We start from the raw sequence: 23,340 nt of genomic DNA, 5'->3' as shown, positions 1-23,340 counted from the left end.
ATGTTGTTTAGTGGTCACTCCTCTGTGCCTTTTTCTGTGGGAAAAACACTGATGTCAGACAGATTAAACTTTGAGCACCTCTTCTAACTGCATGTAATTTTATTTTGATTCTTACTTCTGGAGATATTTAGTCATTCAAATGTCCCATAATTTATCTTCTTACTGTTTACCAAGCAGGAGTCCCCTTTTCTTTGAGGGCCTTCAGAAGAAAGCCCCTGCTTTGAAAGCACTACCTAAAATAGGTGACTCTCTTGGACCTGGGAATGTGCAGGCCCTCTGCTCTGTACAGGTGTTCTGTGTACATAAGAAAAGCAGGAGAGAGAAGGAGTGCTGACAGTTTTCCATCTGAGATGATGGAAGCATCAGGAGCTTAGTTGTGCTCTTTTCCTCTCCAGTCCCTCCAGGTGGTTGCTTTATGGGGAGGATGTGATGGAAAGGTTGTTTTATATCCCTGGCAGTGGTTACTGTCTGCCAGTGGCCCAGTCTCTTAGGGATGTGGTTAATTCACAGGGATATGGAGGAGGAGTTGTTGCCCTCAACTCTGTGCCTTATGCCAAAGCATCTGGGCCTGCATAAGTGTTGTACTGAATGAGGGTGCCAATCACCTTTCTCCCTTCCCCTGTGCAGATGAATTCAGTTATGAAAGGACAGATAAATGCATTGGTTCCTCTGTAAAATATCTGGTATTTGCAGGTGTGCAGCATCATTCATTAAAAAAAGAAGCAAGCCCAGATGGCTTGACAAGGAGTTTTTTGGTTTTCTTTTTTTCTGGTGCTGCTGCAGAATTCAGCCCTTAGTGATGATCTAGAAACAGAAATGAATGGCTGACAGGAGCCAATTGAATCCCCACCTCCAAACCTGAGTTGCTCTGTCTATGAAATTGTCAGTTAAAAACTCTGACTGTGCTTGATGCATCCTGTGCTAGCCAGTGATCTTACTGATTGCTAGAGCTCCCAAATTCTCATTCCACTGCAGCCTCCTGTTTAGTTTCCTTGTGCTATATCAGTTCCTGATGCTCTCTGCAATCCTCTCTCCAGCCCACACAGGGACTGGCATTGTGTGTTTCTGTCTGCCTCTTCCTAATCCCTTTCCAGGGAGGCCTGATAAGGCTTTCTAGTGTTTCTGGGTTTTGTGCTCAAATCCTACAAGCTACTGCATGAGTGGCTTGGGTCTTAAACAGTGTTTGGCTTCAAGACAGAACATCAAGAGTAACTTACCTTATGAAAACAATGAGATTTTGCTGGAACGGTTATTTTAAAACAGGTGAAGAGTCAACTGCCTGCTGTAATGTGGCTATCAGGGCTACAGTTTGTTGTATTCCCAAAGAGATAAGTGTTCTGCACAGGATCTTACAGCCCATCTCTGTCCATAGTGCTTTGGGGTAGATCTGTCCTACCTGGTGGAGATTGCTCTGGGAGCAGGATGAAGCACTGGGAGTGTTTGTTCCCATTGCTAGGCTGAAGATGTTGCTCCGCAGGCACATTCCCCCTCCTGCCCTGCTGAACATATGGGCTCGCCTCGAGCCCTTGTGTGTGTCTGTTCTTAACCTTGTGACTCTTACAGAGGTGCCATGTGATAGATGGGAGCAAAAGGAACCTGTCATGCCTATGCCTGGCCTGTCCATGCTGCAGATAGCAGCCTGCTCTGCTCTCCATCAGAGGCCACTACAATCTATGGGGGTGTTTTTCTCTTTTTGTGCTTGAGAACTGCATCCATACAAGGTGGGAATTAGGCAAGAGGAAGCTGAGCTTGTCTGGCCATGTTAAAATACAGAAATAGTCCTGGTATCTTTCAGTAATGCATTAAGTGGCATGATTAATGTCTGTCACATGTAGCGATCTTTCCAGGTCTCTTCCCTCGATGCAGGACTCTGTGTGCTGTCTAGTGCTTTGATTTGGATACTGTTCTGTCTTAGTGTCATCACAATGAAAGATCAAACTTTGAGAGCTGAATTTGTGATTATCTTCTTTCACTTGTGATGGTCTTAGGTGTATGTTTCATAGTTTTAAACTTGGAGGTCACAGAAAATTTGGTGGCATGGATTTATAAACAGTTCATAAACAAAGGCACAGACCCCTAGCACTGTATGAGGGGAATGTCTCTGAGGAGGCCAAGATATTGCTCACTGAATGACTAATCTTGTGTCCCATAGATGAGGTTTTCTTGAAACCCACCTAAAGAGTGCCCACTTAGGCACTACTGTGAACAGAATGAGATGGCCCAGAGTTTGCATCAGAAAAGAAAGCTTAATCATTTTCATCATTTTCATGTGCAAGATTTGCACATGGATGTGTAATTTTCCCAATGCTTATTTCAAAGTCCGTTTGCACTCTGTGGTACCCGAGACAGACTTTTTCATAATGGGTTTGGTTAATTCATTTTATCCTTTAAAATGACATTTTCATGGTCTGAAGGAATCTGCTGTTGATAGGTCTGAGAAGGAAGGGGACACTCTTCTGAAGTGGAGGAGCTCCTTGGAGGAAGGAATCTCTGCCTCCCTTTCTTGGGAAAGAAGTCAACTTTCATTTCTCCGAATGCCGTTTTCTTGCCCCCAGAAACTGTTATGTGTTGCTGTGTTGTCAGAGTACTCCCCAAATCTTTGTTTTCCTTAGACTTAGCTACCATGTCTATATGTCCTACAAGAAGTTGTTTCCATTTCTTCAAATTATGTTTGAAGATGACTGTTTTATTTCTGTTAAGGAAGGCCAGCAAAGAAAATGAATAAAATTCATTCACCGTTAGTGAGATGTGCTGAATGCTTATGCTAATCCATCTGAGACATTGAGCTCACAGTGAAAATCCACATTACAGTGGTCCTCTATTGTACAATGAACTCCCTCCTATAGAGAGCACTGTAATTCTCTGCTTTCCTGCTGCAATTTGAGGATGCAGTAATATTAAGGCAGCAAAGGTGGTTAGTGATCCAGTGGAATTACATGTAAGTAGAGATTGTGCGGGAGAGAATTGCACTCAGTTTGGAAGGAAGACAACTTAGAAGATATTTAGTGGAAATTACATACTTTAGTAAAAAAAGAAATAAATCCATTGCTCCTTTCTATTTTTCTTCTAGTTTCTTGACTTCTTATAAATATATGTTTATCAAAGGATCAGAAACTGCAGTGAGTCTGTAAGACCTCATATGGAGCCTTTCATGAACACACATTGAACAAATTGTAATTCTCTTTGTACATGTCTTCATAATGACATGTTTTCTGTTTTGGACAAAGGTTCCTAGAAGCCTGAATAAGTGTCATCTGTGACATTTACTATGAAGTAAAATAAGGGCCTGGCAGGGGTAAGTGTTATCTAGACAATAGTCCTAGTAAAAATAGTAAGTTTGCAATTATATCTCTATAGTGGATATAAACAAGGTTGAAGCTAACAGGAGGTAACTTTCAAACAGATAAAAAGAAATATTATTCTAGCCTGTGTAATCAGACTGGAGATTTCATCATTGCAATAATCAGAGAATCAAATACAGCAGCTGGAATAATTTGAGGGTCTGGATCATTTTATGACTAATTACATTTGTAGCTATGCATACTATAAGAGTAATTCAATCTTAAGGTAATAGTTGGGTGAGGAAGAAACCTCCCTCTACTTAAAGCGTTTTAGACTTAGCCATGCACATACAGCTCCTTTCCTCATGCCTTTCTTCAAAGCCTCAGGCATGTGATATGTCTGAAAGCTCAGAAACAGATCAAATTTGTTGATATTCCTTTCCTTTCTCATATACTGTCTGGGTTTCTGTGGCAGAGAAGGAATGTTTTTGTAAGCTACCAAGGAGAGGAGGATTGTGAAGCCTTCAGCTTGTCTCTGGCTCTACCATTGACTTCTTGTGTGGCATTTGGCAAATTACTTAATCTTGTGTACTTCCAACTCCCCACCTGTGACAGTTTGGCATTTAACAGCCCAAAGAAGTTGAGGAAATGAGGTCTCTAAAGTGAAATGAGATTGAAAAAAAGAGACAAAAAGAAAGCGAGAATCTCATTGCAGTATGCCAAATTAATGTATGAGAATGAGTTGGAAATTTGAGTCAACTAGAAGTGTGAATGCTGTGTGCACATGTGAATGTGTAGTAAATCTTTTCCATGAGAGGAGTCCCTCTTATTCTAGAAGTGACTGTAGATCTCCTTGAGGGGCTGGTGTAGATGACCTGGGTTATTCATCCTACACTTCATTTTTCTAAGTATCCACGTCTTGGTTCCTTTGCCAACTGTCCTGACTAAAAGACTTTTAAAATCTTGCAACTTCAATAGTCAATAATTTTTATCTCATTGCAAGCAACATTTATCCACAGCCAGTTTATATGACTTTGATCTTTTAGTAATGTAGACCTTTATATTAAATAGATATTTTTCTCTCCCTGCTGATTCCTCCCAATATAGGTCTAGACAGCAAGCACATCTCCTTGCTTTGGTCTGCTAAAATGAACCTTTGGTTAGCTAAAATGGACTTTCCTAATTATGACTTGTAAGACAGGCCTTCTATTCCCCAAAGATCCTTGTAACCCTTTTCTCCAGTTGTTCCATTTTTAATTCATTCCTTTTGAATGTGGCAGCTCATCAAATTTACATGCAGCATTCCAGAGCAAGCCTATCCCATATACTCTACATCTGTAGTTTCCATCATACTTTTTTCCATCATCTTTATCTTATGGTTAATGTGTCCATCCAGTTTTTTCACTTCTGTGAAATAACTTATTTTCACTTATTTTCAAGCATTTTCACTTATTTTTAAGCATTCAGCTGCTACTGCAGAAATTCTTGGAGTTAACATAGTCTCTTTCTAAGGGCATGAAGCTTTGCTTTCAACTAAAGACTCTCCTCTGCTGCAGTTGTTGAGGTTCTTCAGGTCACCCAGTTCTTCTGGTATGAAAATCTCAGTCTCTCTGCTTGCTGAGAAAAGGATCTCTCTGTTCAGAACCATGTACTTCACTGAAGCCTGACTCCCTTTTGTGCCAAACTCAGTCCTCCAAACACTGAACAAGGTTTGTCCCAGGACTGACCCTTGAGAAAACTGTGGATTTCCTCCTTTCCTGGCTGTACCTTTTCTTTCTACTCTGTCCATGCTCACTTCCCTACAGCTTTGATGTTTACTGTTTTTTGGGGTTTTATCCTGATTTTCATCCTTTTGGGTGTGACAGTGGTTCCCCAGCCACCAGTCCAAATGCATTACTGAAATCTGTGTGCATCCTTCATTGTTCCCTCACCTAGAAAATTTTATTTTTCCTAAAGAAAGATAAAAAGCAGTATATCCTATTTTCCATAAAGTATTTGCTGTGGAGTGGGCTGCCATGGGGTGCTTGAGGGACTGTGAACTGGCTGGAGCTGCAGCATCCAGCCATCCACTTGGGCAGTGCAGGTGCTTTCAACTCTGATGTCAAAAACATATGGTGGGTTTTGTGAGGAAAATCTGAGAAATTTGCATGCTATTGAGGTCAGGCTTTCCTCTGTGTGTTTGCTTCCTTGGCTCCCCCTCCCTCCAACTCTTCAGTTACCAGCCTATTAGAATCAGCCATTAACCTGGTTAATGGGGAGAAACAGCAAACACCAGAAAAGATGATGTGCTTTTCTTAATTCCCATTTGGAAACTTGACTGGTTTAAGCAGTAACTGTCTCAAGAAAAGACAAACCTCAGAAAAGGGTCCAAAATATGTCTTGCTTTTGTAATGCCAGCGCACTGAGGTGGAGAAAGATGAGATGAGTACTCCATTGTTGAATGGTCTTTGGGAGCAAAAAGGTGGCACCCTGCCGAAGCTGCCAAGGTGGCTTTAAGCTGGGGTGCTGAATGGGCATGAACTGAATTGTATTGTGCCATCTGATCCTTTTGGTGTTATGGTTAAGGTGATACCTGGATGCCTTCTTATCCTTTGTGTGATATGACTTGAACCCAAGAGCCTTTGGGTTCAAGTAGGAGTAGTGACTTTTTCTGTCACCTCTCTGAGTAGGAGAGGTGACAGAAGAAGAAGAGGGCAATGAAAGGCACAGGGTGTAAGGGCAGAGGGGGAAAGGAAGAGCTCATGCAAGAGGGGAAATAGCCATGTTTCAGGGAGGGGATTAAAACTGTTTCTCTGAAGTGAGATAACAGCTCTTTGTTAAGGACAGCAAGGACTAATGCAGCACACAGAAATAACCTGCCCACTTAATTTTTATTAAAGATCTGAAAAGGTAGAAGGAAAGAAATGTACAATTTGTTTGGTATTTAGCTCAGGTAATTTTTTTTAAATTGTGTAATGAGAACACATTGTCCAAATTTTCATATGCAGATTCAATTAGTGTTCAGTTAATTAGCCTTTACAGATGAGATTAACTTAATTACATAACACTAACCTCTCTTAATAACTATTAAGGGTACGAAGGCTGCCTATAATAAATTTAGAAGGGCTATATGTGTTTTTTAAAATCTGAAATGACACACACATAAATTAAACCAAATTACACACAGAGGACAACCATTAATGGTAATGATCAAAGGAAACAAACTATGTACATAGCTCAGAATCAGGCTGCTTAGAAGTTCATGCTGTGTTCCTCCTCTTGTCTGCTGGCATCCTAGTGATTTCACTAGGATTATTACTGGAGCTGATGTACAGTCTGGGGTCATTCCTTCAAAGAGGGTTGCAGACTGATACAAGGTTACTTTAATTAAATGTTAGCTTGTGTTAAAAAAATCATTTTGGGTACTAGGTTATTAGCAATTTTCTTTTTCAGGTGGTCTAAAGAAAAAAGATGTACAAAAACCCATTGAATGCTGAAAATCTGATGCAAAAATATTTATTTTCATTATGTACCATAAATAACTGTATAGATTTTTTTTATCTCTTGATATGAGGTGTGCACTTGAACAATGATTCTGTGATTATTAATATCAAAATGAAACAGAGCATCACATCTGATATAGGGTGATAAAGGTGGAGCATATATGGGACTAGTTATAGGATGTGGCATCTTCGGCTTCTGAGTTGCAAGTTTGAATCCAGGGTGTCTTGGTAAAGTGACTGACATCAGATAATATCGGATACTTTTCAGAAAGGAGCAACAAAAGAAGCCTTTTTCCCTTGGCTGTTCTTGCATGGGTAATGTTTCCCACTTGCAGTGAATTTTGATGGGCTCATCACATCCATCTTCTCAGAGCTCAGTACCTTTTGTGACATTCAGTACACTGCAAAATTGAAGGGCTACCCTCATTGCATTCTCTAGGACCCATTTTGGAGTCCAGGTTTTGAGTTACTGTCAGGAGCAGGCATCTGCTGGATCCCAGCTTTGTGGCTCTCTTCAAACCATTTTATCTCATGACCCTGAAGGAGCACAGTGAAGTTCATAAACCACATAATTTGTTTTCCACCTGCAGTAAGCTGAAATGTTCAAAGCATCCTCCATACAATGACTCCATACAATCTGAGTCATTTTCAATTTGAAGCCATGAGATCTGCAGGTATTGAGCAACTAAAAGGAATAGGTTGGATATGCCTCATGGTAAACACCCCAAAAATCAAAATACATAGCTTCTTTCTTGAAATACTGCCTCTTTGTGCAAACTTTGGCTTAGTGCCTACAACCATTTTCAGCCAGGAGGAAAGATGACATTGCTGCAGATTTTTTTCCTTGCTGTGAAGAGCTAGCAAGGTGAATATGCAATGAGGAGGAAATTGCTGAAGTATCTGTCTTGGAGTGGCAGAGTCTATTGAAAAAAAGGAGAGGGGATACTTGAGCAATTTCAGCCCTTTCATGGATGCAGCTCAAACTGAATCTTCAACAGTCGGTATCTCAAGCAAAATGGCTGGCAGCGACTTTGCTTTGTCTGGTGCAGACCCAAATCTTGTTCTTGTCCATGGGGTTTGTGCCTGTATCCCTGAGAGCAGGATTTGGCCTTATGAGTGGTTCTATCCACAGATGCAGCTGATGATACACGCTCAGAGGAAGGGGAGAATGCAAATTCCCTGCAGGGAGGCAACTGCCAGATACGTAAACAAAGAACCTTCTGGGTGTGCAGCAGTCAGCCCACTTGAGCTGCTGTTTCCATGGCATACCAGATGCTGTAAAATATGCTTTCTTCAGGGGAAGAAGCTTTTCCAACCCATGCATTATCCTGTTTGATGATGGACTGACCTTACTGTATGGGCCACACGTGACAGGTCCCCCTGGCCCAACCATTTTCTGAGTTGATGATGATAGCTCATCTTCTGCAGTTTCCAAACAAAGAAAACCTTAAGTGATTTTTTTTTTTTTTAAGCTTGGAACATCATTGCTAACTACGCTTTTAATTTTTACTACTTAGTGTTTAATGCACAGCAGTTCCTCCTGATGCACAAGGTGTCATATCATACTACTGTTTTTTCTTTTGTTTCCTTCTGCTTTTCAAAAAAACCAGAATACATATATTTACATTTTCCCCTGATTATTCTTTTCCTAATCCCCATGTTGCTCTGTTATAATTCCTATAACATAATTCCTATAGTTTAGGGAGGTTAAAGCCACTGGGTACAAGTCAGCAGGTACTATTTCTGAGTTTTACTGCAGATCACCCAGTGGATAAATATGAGGAAAGGAAGCGAAGATAGGTGGTCTCTACTCCCATTTTCTTGTAAAAGAGCAGCTGATTGTGAGCAGGTGCTTGGTCATGTCATAGTTACTAAGTACAAGTGCAATTATAAAAGATGGACAAGTCTGCAATAATTGGTTGAAGCAAACCAAACTCAGCCAGTGTAAATAAGTTACCAAAAGCACTTAAGAGGCTTGCTGAGCTTCAAACATGACTCGGGGAGAAGGCAAGGATGTTTTCTGGGTACCTGTCTACTGGAGGCTGTATTTGGGGATAATGCTGCAAAACTGGCAGAGCTATGTGGATGTGGCATTCCCCTCACTCAGAGACCATGCAGGTTCCTTGGCTTTCCTTGTGGCTATCAAGAGCAAACATGGGGGCCTTTTTATGGCTGCAGCTTCCTCTAGCTGAAAGGCATACTGTGGTGTGTAAGGGATAGGTGCACATGCTCTCTGCCCTGTTTACAGTCCTGCCAACACAGCTCCATGGACTCCTGTGTGTGCTGTTGGCTTCTCTTTCCCAGGCCTGCTGCCACAAGACCTGCTACCAGGTGCTTACCAGGCCCTGGAGGAGGCCAGGACAGCAGTGGGTCTCAGGCGTGCACAGTGGAGGCTGCTAGTGGTGAGTATGTGTGTGCCGTCTGCACAGTATGAGAAAGTGTCCTGGAGTGTAGAGAATTAAGGCTTCTTGTACTCCTGAGGATGCTTTCTCATGGTCTTTCCCAGGTGCTTTTCAACTCCTTCTCTTCCCCCATCCTGCAGGCTAGTACTTTTCACTTTAGGGAAAAAAAAAAAAATAGTGTGGTTAATTTTAAGCCAGTGCAATTATTTAGGAGTCCTGGAGGTGGAAAACCAGTTACTGGTTAACAGATCTGATTTGAAATGTGTTCTGCCTGACCCCCCCTAATGTAGTGAGCCAGAAGCAGTTCTTCCAAGAAGCTGGCTTTCTGGAAGGCTTTTTCACTGAATCATTTAAAGCCTAGGCTTCTTGAAAATGTTAATATCCTGCTGGCTCGCTGGAATGCAGCTGGTGGGTACAGCAAGTGCAATACCTATGTGCGTGCTCGCAATCCAAAGCGCAGCGAGCAGGCAGGGCTCAGGCTGCAGCGTGGGTGTCCTTGCTGCAGGCTCAGCCTAGGAGGGGAGTGGGCTGGAGATCAGACCTGACTTGGCATTGCCCCACAGGGCTGGAAGTTCCTCTGCCCTGCCCATGCAATGGGGCTGTGACACAGCAGCTCTTTGCACCCTGGTGGGCTGTGGTGGTGACCTCAAGCCGTGCCCTTTGTGGCTAGCAGTGTCACTGTGTTTGTGCAGCCTGTGCTGCTCTCCTGGGCACTGTGGCCAGAGTGTGCCCGTGGGCTGAGCCTGCTGGGCCAGCCTGAAACGGCTGCCTGCAGAATCTGACCCCAGGATTCCCCCTTGCACCAGCAGACAGCCTTTATAGTGCTGAAATCGCAGCAATTGCAGGCTGTGTATCTCTGTAGCAAAAATGCAGGTCGGTGTGAATGTGTGTGTGCCTTTTCCCCTCCCATGGTGTCTGCAGGCAAAAAAGCCTTTTTGAGTTAGCTGTCTGTATTTCTGGTGTTACAAAGCCTTTGTCCACCTTACCTTCTCTGTGCGAATATGTGAGGCTTTTCTGCTTACCTTAGTAGTGAAGAATTTTTCAGGGGAGAATATATATGATTTTCAGGCAATATACATTCTCCTCAGGCTGTCATCTAATCCACCTCTTTCATAATTTTATCTTCAGTGTATTTTCTTACAAGTCATCCTGTGGTTTTGTCATCCTGTGGTTTTTGTAGCTGAAGGAGAAGCTAGAGTTCTTGCCTTAAACTGGGAACATATTGTTCTGCAGAATAAAAACTTGTTACAAGTCCAGGATTACAAAAAAAAGGCACAACGGTACTTTAAGAATAAAAAAAAAAAAAATTGAGGGACTCTATGAGGACTGTAGGTGGTGGCAAGTGCTTTGCTAATTTGGACAATATGTTATCACCCAAGGATGTTAAGCTGGATCATTATTTTTGGTTACCAGATTTTCTTTTGCTTAGTGTGTGGCAAAATACTCTCAAAGCATACGCACGTTACATGGGCTTGTTTATTTATGTCAGCAGTAGATGTATTTACAGTAGTTGTATTGTTCTAGCTAATATTCTGTGGGATGTTGTAAAAAACAAGAAAGATTCAATATGAGACATAAGTATTCTACTTTTTTATTGAATTTTCTCTTAAGAATGAAAATAGATCATGATAGTCTGTCTTCCATTAATATAAATGCAGATTAATGCAATCAAATGGGTTACTTTTTCCATAGACAAGTTGCAAACACAATGGAGCACAGTCCTGAAATATTGCAGTTTCATTAAAAGAGATTTTTTATCATTCGTTTTCAGGGATATTATATATTTTGCACGCCTTCTTTAGATTGATCAATTTGAATTCATTTAAAACACTAACAATTGAGTATAGTGACAGGTTTATTTAGATAAATGAATACGAATTTTCTTCAATTATGAAAATGGAAGACAGTAAAAATAGTAAAAATTTTAAAAAAGAAATCTGCTTACTATTCTGTGGAATGTACCAGCTGACTGCCTTGTGCTAAACTCTCAGTTGGCAGGTTTGAAGCTTTTTTTAATAATGGGACTAAAACCAAAACAAGATGACCTTGCCATATTCCCTGTGCTTCCCTTTTGTGTAGTAAGTCATATACTTATCACCTTATTAATTTATCTGTTAGTTTTCCATCCATTTGCATGTATGAAAAAAAATTGAGTCAGGACCAAAATGATGAATTTAATTTAAAAATATTAAATCAGGAAATGGTAACAAATTTTGGAGAATAAAACATTGATGAAAACATGTTTCATGGCTGTCCAGATCTTTTTTGGGGTTGGGATTTGTTTTTCCAGGCATCCTTTCTAGACTCTGTTTGTCACGTATGGACAATATTAGAAAGGTGAAGTTATGAGTTAATGCCATGGTTCTCCTGGCTGAGGTTCAAAGCTTTGTGTGAGTGGTAGAAACAGTGTGTAATAGAGCTTCTGCTAAGCACTTCTCTAAAATATTGTGTTTTTTTTCTTTCTTCCAGGGTTTTTGGGAAAGCCACACAAAACTCATAAGAGAGCATGGACCTGTTTGTGGGTAAGCCTAGCAGTGCTGTCAGCTTTCTTCTTTCTGGCTCTTGCTCTTTGAGTTTGTTGGGTGGGAGAGGAGAAAATACCAAGATATTCATCAAAATGCAGAGTGCTGTGTTTCAGTTTGGGGGACAGAGGTGGAGGTGGTTTGATTACATGCAGCAAAAACTCTTGGTTTATTTTAGTTCAGCATTTGGGATTGCACTTCATTTTTCTCTCTCTTATTTTAATTATGCACATAAAGTTTAGTCCTTTTCAGAACTGTACAAAGCTACCAGCCTTCAATATTCTCTTTTCATCTGCATATTCTTTATGCTTTCACTGAACAGTGGAAATAATAATTTGTCATCTTAAAATACCCTCAGTTTATGAAATAGTAAGAATTTGGTTCAGCTGTTGCTATCTATATTTATGCAAAATTTCTAAACTTAAAATACAATGAAGTAGAGATTAGAAATGAGGCATTCCTCTCTCTATAGCTCAGCTGTGCTATCTTAGCAGTTTGTTAGAAGTAAAGAGGGTTTAAGCAGAATATCCCTTCATAGAAGCCCTTCCACATTTCCTTGAATGTCATTTCTGTTCCAAGAACTACTTACTTTCCAGTTGTCATCATTTTAAGTGGAAATGTAGTTGTCCCCTGGTATCTCCTATTGTTGTGTTCAGTTGGTGTTTGTAGCATAACTATTATTTCAATATATATGTATCAGGCAATATCCACAAATTATGAAAATGTTTTTTTTTTTTTCCCATGGCCTGCAAGGAGTTTAAGATGCCTGTAAGAGGGCACATATGAATGTCTGTGTGTATACATATTTGATTACAAAAGATACCAATGAGCTCTGTATGCTCTCCCAGCAAAAAAGCTCTAGCAGAAAGAAGTCAGGCTCAGGCATTTGATGCTTCATTCACAGCCACCTTGTGGCATTTATGCTCAGCCCTAAGGACAAAGTGCTGCAAGAAGTGATGGAAATAATGAATTCCAAGGGTTAGGTACTTGTCTAGAAGGAAATAATGCAGTGTCTTGGCTGGCCAAGAATGGGAAAAGATATTCATTAATGCTGCGGCAATTTGTATGTTGTGTAACAAATGGAAAGTGACTGAGGCTTATTATCTCTGTGACCTTTGGTGTGATGCCCTTAAATGACAATAATGTAAGAACACTGGCATTTATTCCTCAGTATACTTCCCTCCTTATTAATATCATGCTTATTTTTTTCTCTAAGCTGAATTTGAGACAAGTTGCTATTTAGTCATCTGTCTGCTCACTCAGCCAGGCAAGGCTATGTCATTGGAGAAAGAGATGTATAATTACAGTGTGTGAGCAGATAGGGAGTTTCATTTCTTCAGTCTACTTCCTGGCTGTTAGGGAATGAAACCTCTGTGAGACTTGCACGGACTGCAAAGCTGGATGATGGTGGTCGTGGTCAGCCAGGATGGTTCTGGCTCTTTGGGATTCTCTCGGTAGGAAGAGTGAGCATAGGTAAATTTCATTTATTGCATTGCATGGAAAACTCAATTTGTGAGGGAACTAGGAGGCTGGCAGAGAAAAAAAAAAGCTGTTTTTTCATGTCTCCCAGGAAAACAAAGCTGGATGCAAACAATGCTGTGTTTGAGGTAAGGTCTATTTGTAGTTGAAGGAAGATGTTTTGAAACCTGGCTTGCAAGCTGCTGTTCAATAGGTGGGGCATGTGTCAGGGGGTATTTATCACAGTCCTGTCAATTAAAGAAATTCTTTCTCCTTCCCTATGAGTCTTCAGTGTGATTCTTTCTATGGTTCTTTGAAACAGGCAAATAAATGGTAGGTGTGTTTAGGTGTATATTCCCAGAAAAGTATTGGATCTGGCAGATGGAAGAAGATGTGGCATTTTTCTTTTCCCAGATTGAAAACTGCTTTCCAATAAGCATAAAGAGCAATGATCTTTATTTCTACAGTGGTGAAGTGAGTTGAATACAAATCTTTGGAACTGAAGCCTTTTTTTCTTCCTAAGGTCACTTGAATAGTCTGAATGATACCATCACAACTGTTTTCTTTTGTGTGTGAATTGGTTTCCTTGACAACAGGATGTCAAATCAACTTTTCAGCTTTAATCAAGTCAAAACAATATATCCCTTCCATTCCAAAAGGCCTCAAGTCGGAGAGAATTATTTCAAATAAGGCTTTTGTAGGTCACAAAAGCTTTTTTTTCCCTTTGCTCCTGTGTGCAAATCCAAAGGAGAGGTGATGGTACTGATATTTTATAAAGACAGACAATGCAAATAGTCATCAGTTGTGAGTTTGTGCTGTGAAAACTGTTTTCATACAGAGGTGGCCTAAGATGGAGGCCAAGGCAGAAACAAACAGCTCTGGTTTGGTGCAAAAGCAGAGAATGGAGCATATCTATTCAACAGGGTAATCCAAGCCACTGATGTGACTTTTGAAGAGGTCCTGCAACAGTGGAAATCTTTGATTTAGCTATGTTTTGGAGTACCTTCTATAAAAATGCTTCCTCTAAAGTATGTGTGCTATTTCTCCTAGCAAAAATGAAGTTGAAAGGAATCCTATTTGGAAAACAGTGTACTAATACTTAAGATGTGCCTTGAATATTCCCCTATTCACATAAGAGTTCTGTAGGAGAGTAGCTGTTTGCTGTGGAAGTGATTTACACCACTCATTTTTTGGATGAATATTAATGCTATGTTACTTTATTCTCACCTCCATCATATCCAGTTGTTCCATTTCACTTGTAGGTTAATTGCTTCTGATTGGAAATAGGTGATAAAAGCAGACAGAGAAATAAAGAGGGACAACATATTTTATGGAATTGGAAAAGCAACTTCTACAATGTGAGGGTGAGTTAGTTTTCCTTTCTGTATGCACCTAATATGCCTTTGACTGCTCTGCTGCAATTGCATCATTATGGCTTTACAGAACTGATTTGGAGTAAAAGAAATCTGCCAAAATAAGTAATATATTCTTGGCTCAACAACATGAGAAAATATGACACAGCCCCAAGTGGGCAGTTGATTGCTCTGAAATGAAGGAGCTTATTCTGCCTTTGACTGTAGCAGTGCATTTGGACATGGGGAAGGATGTAAAGAGGTCATAACATAGACCTCGCTGTGTATAACCAAAGAGTGAGAACAGATTAAAATTCAGTGCCATCTGTGGGGTGACACTCTTTCGTCATGTTGTTTTGCATCTGAAATAGCTTGCAGCAGGTCAAACCCTATTCTTACTCTGCCTTGGACATTCAACTTCAACCTGCTGTGAGAAGTCTGAAGATGTCTGTAGTAGAAGCTCTGGTTTGTCACTGTGGGGGCTTGGTGCTTTCCCCTTTTGTGGATGGAAGAGGGACATGCATTTCTGGGATCTGGGCATTTGGAATTTTACTCAAAGCCTTTTTGTTCCTTCTGCTGTCATCAAATACCTTGGGACAAACCTAAGGTGGATAGAGCAGGATCTCCTCCTGCAGGGAACTGCTGATGTCTTCATCATGGGCCGAGTTTAACTGAAGAAACAATGTCTTTATTGCTATTTGAATGTCACAAAGTTTTTAAGCAATCTATTTCTAGCCTCTCTGCTTTCTGTGGAAAAAGTGATTCCAGGAAAAGTATTCTCATCTTTGTTTCTGAAGGCTCATGGAAAGAAATACCTCAGTTTTATGAAAAAATCATATCCTGTTTGATTTCCTCTTTTGCACTGGGGGGGGTCTACTAGACTTACTACCTCTCATGTGGTACTTCCTTTTTTTTGATATTTTAAAGAATTGACTTTTTATATTTCAGCTAGAAGAAATCATACCTGTACAATGATAGGGAAAAGTAAGCTTCCTGTTGCTGTTTTATAGCTCCTCATAATATCTGTTACCCATGTAACCTGATTGGGAATTTTGGTAGCCTCACTTGCCTGGATTTTTGTGTTCTTAAAGAGCAGTATATTTTTTGGCTAATGTCAGGTCTTTCGTATTTCATCAAGATTTATTTCCTTCTCACTGCTTTCTCCTTTATGTGTTGTGATAAGGTTCTTTGACTCTATAAGATTGTTGACCAGCCCCAGAATTGCTGATGTGGGTTACAGTTATCTCTTTCTTCCATTAACTACCTACAAATTGTACAGTACAGCAGAACTCCTAACTTTGAGTACATGAGTAATCCCATTAAAGTCAATGGTATTGCTCAACATGCTTCAAGTTAACCAGAAGTCTGTCTACCTTGCTGAATCAGGGCTATAAAAAACAATTGTATTTGTGCCTTAAAAATTTTTTAGTGCTGTTGGTACACATAAACTCCAAGTTCTATTGTACCTGGAAGAAGTTAATGGGGAGAAAAATATTTCTTCTCCACCCTCTCTTTGCATGTAGATGATTTTGTTGCTCTTCTGCGAAATGTGTTAGCCATTCCCTCTGAATTGGAAAATATTATTGCATGAATGGGCAGAGCAATAGGACAATCTTAATGTTTTCAAGTTAAACTTTCAGGAGCCTTTCTTTTAATCACTATGAGAATTTGTAAATAGTAACCTATTTTTTAAAATTGTTTATAAAAAAAGAACTGAAACCCAGCAATACTCCTGGCAGAAACTCCAGGGCAGAATTCATGGTACAATGCTACATCTCCATCTGAATTCCCACAGTTCAACATAATTAGGTATTGGTTATATTTGGCTCCAGTTGGTTAAATCGAGCTGCTGGAACAAGTCTTTGGAGTTACTTTTGGGTATATATCATCACCAGTTTCTCCTCTTGTCTCTAGAGTTAATTGTTCCTGAAAACAGAGCCTTCTGTGGGACTGATGCCTACAGACGTGCCCAAAAGGTGGCATACCACACTGTTCTGAGAGCTGGAGTCTGTGCCACTGTCACAGGTGGAATTGTTTTTGTGGCTGCCTGATCACTACTGGAGTATTTTACATTCTGCATACACAGATCTGTGGGCTGCAGATTGTTGGCAAAATTTACAGTAAATTATTTGACCAGTTTAATTCTGGCATGTTTCAAATGTACTTAGGTCTCTGGAACATTGCAAATTGATACCTAATGTACTAGTGTTGTCAAAGGTATTTATTGATGAGTACCTCACAGCCACAGACAAATCTGCTGTGTGGACTGTGACCTCCCATGAGAACCATGCAACTTGAGCTTGTGTACTCTGTGATGGTTCTTGATTTGGTACTGTAGCCTCTGCCTGCCCCGGGAAGGTCCAGGGACATTTGTGTTCTAGGTATTCACAGACAGAACTCAAAAGCCCATCAAAATTTTGCAGTTCCAGCCCTCAGTGCAGCCAAAGCCATTAGAATAGAAACCTTTGGTGAAGTGGTAGTTTCTTCTGTGTGCAAAGCTCTCCCACTCCTCTCTGAGGCTCCAGACACTGCCCTGGGGTGGCTGAGCTGCAGATGTGTGCTCACTGTTGTGCTTTTCCCCAAGTTTCTCCATCCAATCCCTCTGTGACTCTACTGCAGCTGTTTAAGCCAATGTAAGTCAAAGACCTGATGTAATCTTTTACACCTCTGGAAAGAGTGTGAAATCCAATATGAGACAGACAGCATTTCATGTGCTCTTGGCAAGGCAACAAAGGACACTGCCTGTCATCTGCACCACATTCCTGATGCTTTTTTCTGTGCTTATGGCATGTACAAACTGCTGTGACCATAGCTCCACAAATGATTGCGTAGAGGAACATCTCCTGCTTGGAATTGCTTCACTGGCAGATTTGGTCAGACATGGAACAGCTCTGAGAGACTGGCCAAAACTCTGTCAGCTCCTAAGACTGACAATGGAAGCAGGAGCAGGCCCTTGTACCATAGCTAAGCTTCTGAGGAACCTGATTAAATCTTGGTCTGCTTCTGTGGGTGTGCATATAGCAACCTTGGCTAGGAGAAGATTTCACCTCCATTTCCTCCTGCAGAAGTGTTTCCTTTTGGTCCCTTGCATGCTGGTACTGTGCAGCATTTAGCTGTTGAAACATAGTCCTGGTGAGCTTCATCCTAGGAGTATTTGAAAAGTGAAGTTTCTTTTGAAAATGTGCTGCCTGAGGAGTATTTTACAGCTAATATATAGCACGGGTGATCTTTGATCTCTGCTGCCTGCTCCTTTGCTAATTAATGGTTAAAATGATAGTTTTAAAGGGAATGAAACTGCTGAACAGATTGCTTCTTCTTATCATGTTACACCTGCATACCACAATGTGTCATCCTCATTCAAGGAAGGGGGAGGAAATATTCTGAGTTACAAAAACTAGTTCCTTAGACACAATTTCACATTACCACCTTCATTATCTACTGGAACCTGTATTTGTTCAACATTTTAACAAGCAGTTTTACACAACATTTTGTGTAAATCTTTACACCTTTACACAAGGTGTAAAGTCCCTTGTAATTTCCCCCCTATCCTTTCCCACCATTTGGAAATAAGCAGGTGGAGAGCTTCTAAAAGACTGAAAAATCTGAGGCATTATTTCAATATATAAGTCCTAGAAAGTATGGGAAAACAGCAGTGTTGAAGATTTTGCTGTGCATATTAAATGCTTTCATTAGAATTTCCTACAGCACTTCAGAAGTATTGATGCAAACCTAAAGCAGATACATGCAATATGCAACGTTCAGCAGCTATTAATGGTCTCTGACTTCACTTGCTATGTATCTGATTATGAACTGGTGTTCCTAGTGCCATGCATGGTAATTTTTTAATGCATTTCTTGAATAATTTCCCCTCACTATATGTAGAGGGAGGCAAATGCATCATGCCTCCCAGTATGTTTGCATGTGTGTTTGTCCCCTTTCATGGCAGTCTTCGAAGCAGATCAATTTTAACACTCGGTTCAGGAATTTCTCCTGCTTGACTTGGTCACTTTACAGGAGAGTCAAATTACTCCCTCTCCAGGTCACTCCCTAATGCCAGTTTCCCTTCTTTCTGGCAGCCCAAAGAAATCCAAAAGCAGCTTGTTACTGTGTTGTGACTGTGCCATGAGAAGCACTGAGCAAAAGGAATTTCCCTTTTCCACAGATGCTACGCTGGGTCTGGAGAAGGATGCAGATCAGCAGGCTGTGCTTGGATGTTCCTGCTGTTGGCAAGCCCAGCACAGGCCAGAGCATCCATGGCTCTGTCCCTTTCTCATGCCACCAGCTAGGAGCCCCAGGAGGCAGGTGCTGGTTAGAGCCTCTCTGCTCGTTCTGGGGAGCCCTTAGACAAGACCTCATGGGGCCTCTGTCCCTTAGGCTGCCAGAGCATTGCAGAGGAATGGATTTGGGATGTCTGTTTCTTAAAAGTACTAGTATTTTCCTTTGTGAAGATGACTACACTTAGCCAGGTATCTACAGAGGTGCTTCCCATCAAGTGCTGCCTTCAATGTTGTTGTTCAATTGCTGCCACCGCTTTGTGGGGGTTTGTTCTGGTTTTGGTTTTTTCCATCCATGACCTTGATTTGTAGGCTCTGTGTTTATGGTTTTTCATACTTCCTTCCCTTACCCCCTAAATATTTGCTCTGGGTTTTTCTTTGTCTTACCTCTCTCTGTTATCTTTAGCTCTATGCTATCTTTCCACTGTGTTCTGATTTTTATTCCTCCCTGTTTTTCTTATCCATGTTGAATTGAAAACAGTAACATGACCTGACAATTTTAACGTCATTCCAAGATTTTTTATGTAATTCCATAAATCTCTTCATTACTTTTTTATTGTTTTGTCATATATAGGTTTTAGTTTTTCCCTCTAACTTATTAGTCTGGGGATCAATTTTAGTTTACTACATTTTATTAGTAGAAAGGGGAGCAAAATGTTTCCTTTTTCTATGTTGGTTTGGCACCATCCTAAAACTACCTTTTTTCTCTGTTTGAGTACCTTGTTTCCTGGAGAGTCTTCTTTATGTCAGGCCTGCTGGCACTGAACTGGGTATGATTTCATCAGGAAATAGGCAAAAGTATACCCCACTGCAGAGGAGGAAGTTGTTTTAAGCTGTTAGTATGTTCATTCTTTTTTTACTGTCTTGGGGAACATGGGATGAGCTGAGCCACCATTACCCTGGGGATTGTGAATCGTTCTCTCCCTCCAGTAAATTTAGTGGCGAAACCTGAAGGCTGTTCTTGAAAGGAGGATTTGTTTTAGTCATACCAATAAAATTCTACAAGTATAATTAAAAAGCTGTTGTAATGTCAAAGAAACCTCCCTTGCAGAGACACAGCAGCTCTGTAAAGACAGTCACTGCATCACGGAAAAGACTGACCATGTCCTCCAGCAATTATTGGGGTACATTTGCATGGGAGTTTTTTCTAGTCCAACTTTATTAAGATTAAAATCTTGTCTTATACCAGAATCTCCTCTCTGCCCCATGCAAACAAGCCTGAAAAAGGTGGTCTGAACCTTCAAGCTCTTGTTTACTTCAGTGTAGCTTCATTTCAGGCACAGAGTCATGACTATTTGAAGATCTTGACCCAATGTTTAGGTCTTTCTCATGTTCTACAACTTCAGTTTTTTGGAATAAAATTAGGTTTTGTACAGCAAATCTGAAGACATACCCAGACCTCTTAAAGTAGTTTACAGAAAAAGGAGTGAGTTGGGAGCAATGTTCTGACTCTGTAAGGTCTAGCAGCAGACGTTTTATCACTCAGCAATAATCCAAGCTTTTCTGTCAATGTTGGAATCTATTTTATTGAAAAAAGATCTTGGCAAGGACACTGGGGATTTGCTGCAGAGTCTTTCAAAGTGAGAGGATCTTGGTTCTTTGGGACCTTTTATTGTATGGAACATCTTATGAAATACTTTGTGGAGGGCCAAAGTAAAATGTTACCAAAGCAGCCTAACAATTTTATATGTTCACCAGCTGGCCATTTAGGCCAATAGGAAATAAGCTATGTTTGGGGCAGAAAGTAGGTCTCCAAGTGCAGTACAGAGACAAATGTTAAAGTAGGTCAGATGGTAATGTGACATCACATGGAAAGGCATTAGTTTTTCAATATTAAATTCCATTAAAGTAATTTAAATTTTTATTTTTGAAATAGAGATGTATGTTACAAAATGTGAAGATTAATATTTGAAATACCTAAACTTATTCTTACTACAGACCCATATTTTCTTCTATTTTACTGGCATTTTATTTGTTTTCATCCTGTAACTAATACCATTGGATTTTCATCAGTAGTGAAGAACAGAAGTCTGTGAAATTTTCATTCTGGTAATTTCTTTAGCAAAATATTTCCACAACTACACAATTGGTAAGCCTTGGAGCAGATCCCACTGTGTTTATAGCTGCCCATGGGACTGCTCTGGGCATTGCACTCAGGGTATTTCCCAGTCTTTGCCTCTTCTGGGCTTGCCATTTTGGATATTGGATTTCTGCAGGCAGCTGTACTCACACTTCCAGAGGCTGGCACCTCTGAAATCTACGGGCTGTCTCTGCTGCCAGAGGAGTGGAAGCAGCAGATGACACTGAGGTCAGAGGACGAGGGGTGTTGCTGGCAGTACTGACCCTGCCATGCAGGCAGCATTGCCTGTATACTGGGAGATCTCTGCTGGATTCAAAAGGTTCCAGGTGAGAAGAGCATAATCAATAATTGCAGATATTAAAAGTGGTGCCTTCTTGTGTTTTCCTACCTTTTCCCCCTTCCTTCTTTGCCTACAGGACACGAAGCATCTGAATCCCCCAGACGATTGCTCATGCATTTACATTTTCATTTGCTTGGTTTATAGCAGGATTGTTCCAGCTTTTGGGAGGGGCAGCTATCAAAGATGTACAGGCACTGCCATTGTGTTTTATTGTTTCAGTCTATTTTTCCCTGTGAATGTAGGTGGGAGTTTTTCAGTGGGTTGGTTTTGTGCTTTTTGCTTTTTTTTTCTTCTAGGAATTTATAACCCTTTTATTGTCAGTCTTCAATCATTTTTGATAGATCAATATATTTACTTCAATGATGGCTCATCCTACAGTTGTGCTTGTATTTTTTTTTTGTGCTTTGTTTATAGGGGTTATGAATAGATTTCAGGGGGTTGTATCTCTGCTGTACCTCTGTCATTGCATGAGGATCAAGTTGCTTGAAATTGGCCCAATACATTTATATTTAGAAGGAACATGAGGTGTTTACATTGGTCTGTCTTCAAATCTACTGTTTTCCCCCCTTTTTCTAAGTAAACTTTGAGCAATTAAAAATGCTGGGTTTTTTTTCAGAACTGTTCTCAGAAATCTTAATCATAACTAGTGGTGTTTCATGTGCATTGAACTGTTTGGAGACAAGGGTTCTGGGAAACTGCTCTAGCACACTCCAGAGATCAGAGGGTTTGGGAAGTAGCATAGCAAGGCAGAATGGTGACATGGACTCAAAAATGAAGCAGGGACATGGGAATCCTGTAGTCTCCAGCCAAGCAGCTATAACTGAGGCAGAGAGAAGAAATTCTTGAGTCTGTTTCTCACTCATGTCCCCAGGCAGCCAGATGTGGGCCTGGGACAGCTGTTCAGTGCAGCTGTGAAGAGAGCTCACACATGTGCAGAGCAGTGTCAGTGTGATTTTCTGAGCTCTAACTGGGGGTCAGTAGAAGGAGTGGGTGAACAGGACTCACCAACGAGGTGAAAGGATTTGGCTGTGGCAGAGAGGGCTACAGGTGCTATTCCATCCCCATGGATTTGGGTCGTTTCACTATATGGTGATGTATAGGCCATTTTTTATGCAATTGCCCACTTTCTCCCACCACAAAGAAGGGAGCAGCAAAGGAAGTGTGTTTGTTACAACTGATGATATGTAGAACATGGCAAATGGAAAATAGGTCAACTAGGCAGTGCACTCACTAGTATTACGGTTTGAAACATGATCTGTATCTCATGACTACACATTAAATATGGGGGAAAAAATCCCTGAACCTGCATGGATTTTAGTGAGGTTTTAATAATTTAAACCAGGTGAGCATATTAGATGTTTGTGGGATGTAATCCCCATAGTTGCCTTACCAGACCCATATACACCCTGGGGTTTGGTACATTCATTCTTAGGCTGAATAATTTGCCATGTTATGAAAGCTGTGACTCAACTACCTCTCAGCAGCACGTTGTCCATTTGTAACACAGATTTTCCTGGAAGTCATTACTTTGGAGTGCCATTGTCAGCTGTACACATCACTCCTGCTCTTCTTGTCCTTTGTGGTAGAGATTTGCTCGTTGTTGTTAGTGAGGATGTTACTGCTGATACACAAGCTATCAGGATTTTGTTATTTTCTTTCTATCTCTGTTGAATTGCAGTTCCCTTTGTCTTCTGTGTGGTGCACTGAAAGAGGTTAGGAAATTTATCACGGTTATTTTTAATGGGTTTTTCAAGTCCTGCACGACACAGATTGAATTGATTCAGGAAAATTTCCTGGAGCTGTAGCATTGTTCTATTAAAAATAATTTTATCATTGCAATTTTTCTGTAAGAAAATACATCTATTTTTCTCCTTCTATCCTATAACAAAACCCTGCTTTCTAATGTTTCTGTGTGGTCAGATATTAGCCATTTCCCTAGATAATTTAGGTTGGCCATGTGTACTGCTAGCATTTTTATTGTAAAGAATTCTGCTAGTGGTTTCGTGATAAATGCATCAAGCATTGGGAAATTACTTTTATTAGTGTACATTTAATAATGCATTAACAAAATAAATGGGTTTGTGTGTGTGTTTATCTTGAGAATGTATAGAAAAAGTATATGCTGCTATAGGTAAAAAATTAATCTTTC

At 40.5% G+C, this 23,340-nt stretch overlaps 1 protein-coding gene across 1 annotated transcript in view; it reads left to right on the top strand.

The window, feature by feature from the left end:
* Positions 1–23,340, top strand: part of TBXAS1 (thromboxane A synthase 1) — a 228,199-nt gene that overhangs the window by 68,662 nt on the left and 136,197 nt on the right. The window contains exon 3 of the mRNA XM_054631033.2: positions 11,635–11,687. Coding sequence (XP_054487008.2) covers positions 11,635–11,687 — 53 coding nt within the window. The remainder of the gene's footprint in view (positions 1–11,634; positions 11,688–23,340) is intronic.

Source organism: Agelaius phoeniceus, chromosome 5, assembly GCF_051311805.1.
Source record: "Agelaius phoeniceus isolate bAgePho1 chromosome 5, bAgePho1.hap1, whole genome shotgun sequence".
Lineage (NCBI taxonomy): Eukaryota > Metazoa > Chordata > Aves > Passeriformes > Icteridae > Agelaius > Agelaius phoeniceus.
Note: the sequence above shows the minus strand (reverse complement) of the source record. Positions and strands in the feature narration are given on the sequence as shown.